Source organism: Plectropomus leopardus, chromosome 2 (assembly GCF_026936395.1).
Source record: "Plectropomus leopardus strain MGB_pleo_1.0 chromosome 2, ASM2693639v1, whole genome shotgun sequence".
NCBI classification, from domain to species: domain Eukaryota; kingdom Metazoa; phylum Chordata; class Actinopteri; order Perciformes; family Serranidae; genus Plectropomus; species Plectropomus leopardus.
Window position 1 is genome coordinate 15,733,603 of NC_142177.1, and position 8,960 is coordinate 15,742,562.

Sequence of the window (8,960 nt, forward strand, 5' to 3'; positions counted from 1 at the left end):
TCCTCTGTAGAACTTAATCAGGATCATGCTCTGGAATTTAGCCTTCCTAAGTTTCTGTAGGAAGTAGAGCCTTTTCAGTGCTTTTTTAACCTGGGTGGTGATGATGACCAAGATAGGTTTTCAGTGACGGTGAGGGAACCTACAGCTGTTCATCTGCTCCACCTCAGCTTCACTGATGTGGACAGGGGTGTGTGTCTTTGCATCCTTCATTCTTAAAATCAACAATCAACTCCTTGGTTTTACTGATGTTGAGCAATACGTTGTTCTCAGTAGGTTGTAGATCAGTTAAAGGATTAAACTGAAGAATTTTTGCATTGCCAGGTTGTTTGTTTATCCTCCTGCAGCAGGACATGCGCTTTGTCTCTTTGCTTTTTAGTTCAGGTAGACTCCCCCGACGGACCATGTGACTTCCGACCTTCTGGGAAGGTAGGTAGGCTAATCCACACCATCTGGATCAAAATCTCTGAACAACGTATTAAAAAGTATGATTGATCAACATATTATTGATATCATCAATAATAAAAAGTCATCAACATTAGTAATTTCAGATGACTTACTGGCTTGATGTTGGTTTGTTAAACAGTGAGAAACCTGTGACCCAACATTTGTCACGCGAGGAACTGGTTTATATATGTATTGGTTTACATAGACAACACCTTGTCTAAGCGTAGCGAGAGAAATGAAAGACAGGGAAATTAAACCCAAATGAGGTTCTTGAATACCCATAGACCTACCCTGTCTTTCAGGTTGCACTGCTGCTGTGCTATATGCAACCAGCACAGTGAGCTTATAAAAAGCAGCCTTTGTGCAGTGGACTTAAATATGACAGGCATGAAGTAATCACAAAGTCAACTTGAGAACATGAAATATTTTGTATGCTATTTCAGCACTACTCTGGTCCAGAGTAAAATATCTCGACAGTTATGTGAACTGTAAAAGAAGCTGGTAGAAGAGTCATGGTCCTGAAAGGATGAATCCTAATGACTCTGGTGATTTAACCCTGCCCTGTTTTCCCAGTATGCATTGGTCTATACTGGCACTGTTGACAAGCGCCTCTCAGTAGTGAGGCTAGCTCTGGCTTTATCATACTGTTGGGGAATGGGGACCATAAACCACAGTGTTATTCCTCTTGCTATTCGGACTCCTCTTGTAGGAAAGACTGCTCTGCCAGTGTGACTGTGCCTCTCCCTGCTGTCCATACGGTGCACCTCAGCCGTTTTTATATATACAGTATATATGTGTGTGTATTTATGTTTTTTTATTTTATATTTGGACTTGAATTCTGGCCAAAACACATGCCAGACCTAAAGCAAATTATTGGAAGTTGTGTTATGTTTCGTTTACTTCTTCGTGGAAACGAAACCTAACTCATTTCCTTTTACCTCTGAATCCCTGATTTGCGCGCTGTCCGTCACGGGGCAGCTGCTATGTAAGGCTCGACACAGACAAAAACACTTGAGCAGGTCTTTTCTCTTTAAGTTAGTTAATTTCCAGGAGACACGAAGTAAATATCATGAACTCTCTGAACCAACAGTATGAGGAGAAGGTGCGTCCCTGCATTGACCTCATCGACTCTCTTCGCTCTCTGGGTGTAGAGAAGGACTTGGCGCTGCCTGCTATCGCCGTGATTGGAGACCAAAGCTCGGGGAAGAGCTCCGTGTTGGAGGCGCTGTCAGGGGTGGCTCTGCCAAGAGGAAGTGGTAGGTCATTACAACACAATTTGTTTTTGACCAAAAAGCCAAAAACAACAAAACAAGACATCATCATAAATTGTTTAATTAAATCTAAAAAGCAAAAGAGGGCAAAACAGGTATTTATCACATTTGAGCATAGTGGTTAATAATGGAATACTTGAGCTAACAGGTCATGTGAAAATGTTAAAAGACTAGACAGACTAGTGTCACATCAGTTGTTCCAAGAGCAACTCCACCAAAAAAAAATAAAGAATAAATAAAAACAATAATACATCATCTAGTGTTTGGAGTTGCAGTAATACACGGTATATTTATTCAAAGGCTCAATCATTAATCTACTTAACTGACTATATAATGTGAGCAGGTACATTCACACACAGTATAGAATTACAGACATCATATGCGACATTGATATGAGCATCATAAAGACATAAATGTAATGAATATACTAGTAGGACTGTGTGGTGGAGGCTTTTCAAACTTTCATTAAAAAAAATTGTACAGAACTGTTGAACTTTAAGGTGTGCTGAGACATTTTTCAGCTGTATGAGACCCAACTTTTTATTTAAAATGATTTATATGATATCTGAGGTGTCTTCTGCTTGATATTATTCCACCAAGTAAATTGGATCTTACTATTCCTCTGTTTTTCCATTATTTTGTAATTCAGGCATTGTGACAAGATGCCCTCTGGAACTGAAGATGAAGAGAAAGAAAGAAGGAGAGAAGTGGTATGGGAAGATAAGCTACCACAACTATGAGGAAGAGATAGAAGATCCTGCTAAAGTGGAGAGAAAGATTAGAGACGGTACAGTGTACAGCACTCTTTAATGTCATTAGCATAAGCAGACTATTGGAGGAGGTTAAATGAAGTTTTATTTGCTTTTCAGTGATCAGCACTTACATGCACTGTACTCATCATACATCCTGTCATCTCTCTCCAGCTCAGAATAAAATGGCCGGGAAGGGGTCGGGGATCAGTAGTGACCTCATCAGTCTGGAGATCGCCTCCCCTGATGTGCCAGACCTGACGCTCATCGACCTGCCTGGCATTGCCAGGGTGGCTGTCAAGGATCAACCTGAGAACATTGGCGACTTGGTATGCTATTTCAGCACTCAGTACTTTGGTCCAGAGTGAAATATTGTGACACTAGTTTTATGAATTGTAAAAAAAAGTTCGTACAAGAGTCACAGTCCCGAAAGGATGAATCTTAATAATTTTGGTGATTCCTCGAGAGCTCTAGTGCATATAACAGGTCGCATTTTTACCACATATCATCAATTCATGCCCCGGAAACAGATGACTTGCTTCTTTTGAAATTAAATGTGGATATAAATGCAGCTCAAATGATGAATCACAGACTTCATGATTATGTTGAGGCCCTGACTTTTTCTCAAGTGCTGATTTTGCTACATCTACCTAGAACTACTGAATTAAACCAAATGTGTGTGTGTGTGTATATATATATATATATATATATATATATATATGTGTGTGTTGTCTCTGGCTGACTTAAAAAAAGTTTATATTTGATTCATTATAACATGAGCACCCTGTTAAAGGTTCTTAAAATTCAGTTGATGGCTACATCAATGATGTAATCCATGATATAAAGATTGATGCTAAAGCTGCAACCTTCAGGCAAAATAATCATCATCCTCCCCTGCTGATAATCAATACTGCAGACGTGGAAATAAAGAAGCAAGGAAACTGCATTATCAGGATTATATTTCATTCTAGCATAACCATGTTTGGCTGCTTAGCTTACATGCTTGTTTGTATTTTCCAAAAGTGTGTTTTAACAGATGACTGACTAAAATAACATTCATAACCTGCTCTCACACAGTGGGAAAATACTGTACAGGTCATGAACATGGCTTCCTCTAAAAACAATCAATTAAACATGTAGGGTTACCTGTAATCACTAGTCAAAACAACATTTGCAGTTATGTCTGAGCAGATAAGAATACAGTTTTTATAAAGCTTTTTTTGAGTTTTATTTATAACAAGGTCGAGGTCAAATAACATGTTTTTCAGTTTTTCATTTAACAAATATGGAATTCCAACCCATTCCAACAGCCCCCTGATCCCAGTGCAAACCAGCATAAAGAGAAAATAATAATCATAATAACAACAACAACAACAATCTTTTTTAAAAAATCACAGTAATTATAATAAATTATATTAATAAAACCCAAGTAATTAAACACAAAGAATAAGAGTTTATTATTGCCTCTAAGTTCAACTTGACTGGTGTTCTGAGGCATGCAACTGTGTGATGGTATTTCTAGTTAGTCTTGTTATAATGTATTTGTTCATTATTTACAATAATACCAGTCCAAAAAAGAACAGTGCTTTGATGGTTTTACAGTCGATAAGTTCGTATTTATCGCTTCACATTATGAATTATTACTTTCAGATAAAGGATCTAATCCAGAAGTTCATCAAAAAACAAGAAACCATCAGTTTGGTGGTTGTTCCATGCAACGTGGACATTGCAACCACAGAGGCTTTGAAGATGGCACGGGAGGTGGACCCTGATGGAGAGAGGACTCTGGGTAAATACTTTTGATTTTTAAGAAAGGCTGCCAGACTCTTTTATAATTTAAAATTTGAATGTACAGTGTTAATTTTAAGATGACTCCCTCTCTCTCAGGTATCTTGACTAAGCCTGACCTGGTGGACAAAGGCACCGAAGACACGGTGATTAAAGTTGTCCATAATGAGGTCATCCCCCTGAAGAAGGGCTACATGATCGTCAGGTGCAGGGGTCAGAAGGAGATCACAGACAAAGTTTCTCTTACTGAAGCAATAGAGAAAGAGAAAGCCTTCTTCAGAGATCATGCGTATTTCCAGTAAGTTCATTCTTTTTAGGTGATGTTGTAAACAGTGATTTGCAGTTTAAGTAAGGTTTAATTTTTGCTGTAGGTTTCTTGATGATGAAGGCTTTGCCACTGTTCCTAAACTGGCAGAAAAACTCACCCTTGAACTGGTGCTTCACATTCAGGTAAATACTTCTAAGCACTTCCCCTGGGCACAGCAGTGCGGGTTGGTCGCATGCAAGAAGAAGCTACTAAAACTGCAGACACAGCACTAAAAAAAAAAAAAAAAAAACAACAAGGTGAAATGGCAAGCTGACAAAGCTTGTTCTAAAGTGAGAGTGAATATGAGGTTGGCTTTCAGTTTCACTTTCACCGGCTATACTGTTTACAAAGAGCGTTCAAAAATTCCTGCATTATTTACCTTTAATGATTCTCCACAGATTACTTTGCTTACTTTAGTTTGTAAAGTTTTGACCCATGTGTGATTTGTAGCGATCTCTGCCTAAACTGGAAAAGCAGATAGAGAAGAAACTAACACAGACTCAGCAGGAGCTGGACAGATACGGCAGCGGACCCCCACCTGACGCAGCAGAGAGACTCGTTTTCCTCATTGATGTGAGTTTATTTGCTGATGCTTACAGAACACTGGGCCTCCTTGATTTGAAAAGAAAGACTAATTTGCCCTCTCCTTTCGTCTGAACCCCCTATATTTTAGAGAGTGACAGCGTTTACTCAGAATGCTATCAGCCTCACCACAGGGGAGGAACTCCGATTTGGAGACAGGCTCAATATCTTCTCTGTTCTCAGAAAAGAGTTTGCGGCATGGAAAGAAATCGTAGAGCGCTCTGGATTAACATGTAAGTCCACTGGCAAGTTATTCATTTGATCACTTTTGATATATTTGCTGTGGTTACCATACTACAAAACTGTAAATTAATGAAAACTATTGAGTGGGATGGTGACATATTGTTGTGTTTTTCAAAGCCATCGTCATTCTTTCTGTGAAAAATGCAAGTTTTGCTCCAGACTATTGTACAAACTAACTGCCAACCTTCTTTATGTCTATTTTGTCTTCCAAAAATACATTACTATGGCAGTTAGCTGGAATATTGAGAACGAGGTGGCTCAGTATGAAAAAAAGTACCGTGGACGAGAATTGCCAGGGTTCATCAACTACAAGACCTTTGAGGTCATGATCAAGGAGCAGATCAAACAGCTGGAAGAGCCTGCGATCCAGAAACTCAAGGAAGTGGCAGGCATGTCTTGCTCTATTATAATTGCAGGCCTTCTGAGTATGTAAGACCCTGAGACCCCTTTTTGTTATATCCTGTATTGTCTGATTTGTAATTTTTTTTTTTTCAAGAAATTGTAAAGAAACAGCTGTTTGAGTTGGCACAGAGCAACCTTGTTGGATTTCCTTGCCTCATCCAAACAGCTAAGGTATCATTTTTCATTTCCCACTGCAACTGTATACATATAACTGTACAATTTACAAGCATTTTTTATGTCCTTTAGATGAAGATTGAAACAATCACGAAGGACAAGGAGACTGCAGCAGAGTCCATGCTGAGGACTCAGTTTAAGATGGAGCTGATTGTTTACACTCAGGACAGCACATACAGCAAAAAGTTAGAGAAGCGGAAGAGGGAAGATGAACAGTCTGTGGCTGTGCCTGTGCCTGTCTCTGGCTTCGGTTTTGGACAATCGATTAAAAGCCCCAGCAGCACTGTGAGCAATAAAAACAGCGGGGCCACTCTGAAAGAGATGATTAAACACCTTAAATCCTACTACCAGGTAAGTGTAAATCACACACTGTACATTTTATTTACAGTTGCCAGAAGAAAATGTCAGCTTTGTACATTTCTGCAAACCCCCAAAATGTCACATTTACACATTTCATACAAATCATATCAACATTTCTAAAGTTGCCCAGTTCTGATTACATGTGAATGAGTTGACTTTGTCGTTTGGAGGCGGAGGGGATGGTGGATGGTGTCACACTTAGGTGAGATGCCTGCAAAGCTGCACCACTGTACAGGACCAACAAACCTCATGTGTTTTAGCAAGTCATTCCTGCATTGTCACTGTCATTTTTTCCAGCAGAGATAGTGCCACAAAAAACAGTTGTTCTTTACTGAGACATCTCAGCAGTTCCTGTTGAAATGGTGGCACGAAAACAGTTGTTTTTTTACAGAGACATTGCTGCTTTTCCAGCAAGGATTGTGCCTTCAAAAGCTGTATTTTAAGCCTCTAGCATCCACACTATGAACCCTCTAGACCCCGTAGGTCATCAGGGCCAGTCTGCTAAGTGTTTCTGGATTAAAACAAAATGGGCTGACACTATATTCACTTACTATGCCACACATACTGTGGCTGGGATTTCAAGGAAGGTATTTTATACGCCCAAATTCTATATTTTTAAAAACATGCAAGACTTAACAACAACAACAACTAGACTTTTATGTTCACTTTCATGTTATTTTTATGCAGTGTTCCTTTTACTGTTTTAATATAAAGCACTCTTGCTTAAACTTGCCTTGCCTTAAGGCAGGTACATGTTTAAACTATTAGTTTGTTGGCAGCTAAACATTGATATATGTATGTATGAGTACAAATGGCAGAAGGAAACTATTAAATGCAGAAAATGTAGATAATTCCTAACAACTTCCAGTATGTCCACTGATGATATCATCCGAGTACAGATATTTTTGTGAAACAATCAGATACATATAGTAGCTTTGTGATACAGCTCTTTCTCATCATCAAACCGCAGATTGCTGGCCAGCGTCTGGCTGATCAGATCCCTCTGGTGATCCGCTACCAGGTGTTGCAGGAGTCTGTCATCCAGCTGCAGAGGGAGATGCTGCAGGTGCTTCAGGACAAAGAGAAAACAGAGTCGCTGCTTCAAGAGGACTCTGGCATAACAATGAAAAGACTCCAACTTCAGAGTCGTCTCAAACGCCTGTCAAAGGCACGCATGCTGTTGACTAACTTCAGTATGAACATATACAACTTCAACACAACACAATCACAGTGCACACGTTAAAACCAGATGAGTAATCATCTGGTTTTAACGTAAGTTACTGAATTATCACATTCTTACATTTTATTTCTTTTGCAGTACAGTAAAATATAAAGAATAGACCTTGTTATTATATCCATATTTGTATCTATTTCATTTATTCCGCTCATGTTTCATAAATAATTCCATTTTTTTCACTTATATTCTCACTTATTCCATTCAATGTTCTTATTTCTGAATGACATACCACATATAGGCTACAGCGTATAAGGTTAAAATCAGGACAAGAATAATAAGCATATTTGTTCTTGTAATTGTTTTTTTGTTGTTTTTCGAGTAGTAGTTTTGTTTTTGGTTGTTTTGAGCAGACATATTAGCACTTTTACCACAAGAACTTTAACACGATTTAACAGCACAGAAGTGTTACAAGCATTATTTTGTTAGTTAAGAGCCAAAGGAGAGCCAAAAAAATTATATTATTACTTGCAATGTGTTCGTTGTGAAAGAAACACTTAGCTAAGTAAGCTAATAGGGTTAAACTAGTCAATTAATTAAGTTCTAATGATGTAAACTGTAAGCCTGTTGGGCAAAATAACATGTTAGTCCAGAACTGTGTTTACCAAACCTATATTCTGAAATAAAACTGAAAACATACTGTCAGCTTCTCTTGCACTGCCAATGATACAAATACGAACTGCTTTGATAATGCATAAAATACTAAATTTACCTCATTATAGACCTCAACCTAATTTTCCTATATGTTGCTTATGTTAAAATGCTATCATTATAGTTACATTATATATATATATATTTATATGTGTGTGTGTGTGTGTGTGTGTGTGTGTGTGTGTGTGTGTTATTCTACATTTGTAGAATTTAGCCTCATCTATGTGGAGTGTTACAACTCCAAGAAAAACTCTTTACAAAGAGATTGTACATAACCAAAAGAGTCAAGAAGTATCATGAAAAAGCATTCATTTTATTTAGAAACAATATGACTTCCAGACAAATCAACACCTAACAAATCTACCAGCAGAAGACCAAAACTAACACAAGAAAGATAACACACCCAGATCAACACAGGATGAGTCAGAGGAAATGGGCTCTCTTCTGTAACCTAAGCCAACATGCAAATTGAAACCTAACTTGCCATTAAAACAGGTCTGCTGGACCAAAATTCTAACAAAGACGAAAACCTAAATCATGTCAGTCAACGCTTCAAACTTCTGCTGCTGAGGCCGGAAGTTATTAACAGAAAGAGCTAAGGTTTCTGCACCGCCTTTGTTGGTTTCCCTGAATCTGGCCAGAACTCGTAAACTTAAAAAAAAACAAAAGACATCATATAAGCCCCATGTATTTCACATCAAATGTATTCAGGATGCCTTTTAGGAGACATCAAGGCTATTTAGTAAAGGCTCTGA

At 38.4% G+C, this 8,960-nt stretch overlaps 1 protein-coding gene across 1 annotated transcript; it reads left to right on the top strand.

Annotated features, from left to right (window-relative positions):
- Nucleotides 1–1,387: 1,387 nt before the first annotated feature.
- Nucleotides 1,388–8,194, top strand: LOC121954758 (interferon-induced GTP-binding protein Mx-like). The gene is made up of 12 exons (XM_042502456.2): nt 1,388–1,700; nt 2,365–2,502; nt 2,639–2,793; nt 4,115–4,253; nt 4,352–4,550; nt 4,624–4,702; nt 5,010–5,132; nt 5,233–5,374; nt 5,615–5,773; nt 5,881–5,957; nt 6,033–6,311; nt 7,291–8,194. Exons 1-12 carry the CDS (start codon nt 1,514–1,516, stop codon nt 7,561–7,563), a joined length of 1,950 nt encoding a protein of 649 aa, XP_042358390.2. The 5' UTR covers nt 1,388–1,513; the 3' UTR covers nt 7,564–8,194.
- The last annotated feature ends 766 nt before the right edge of the window (nt 8,195–8,960 follow it).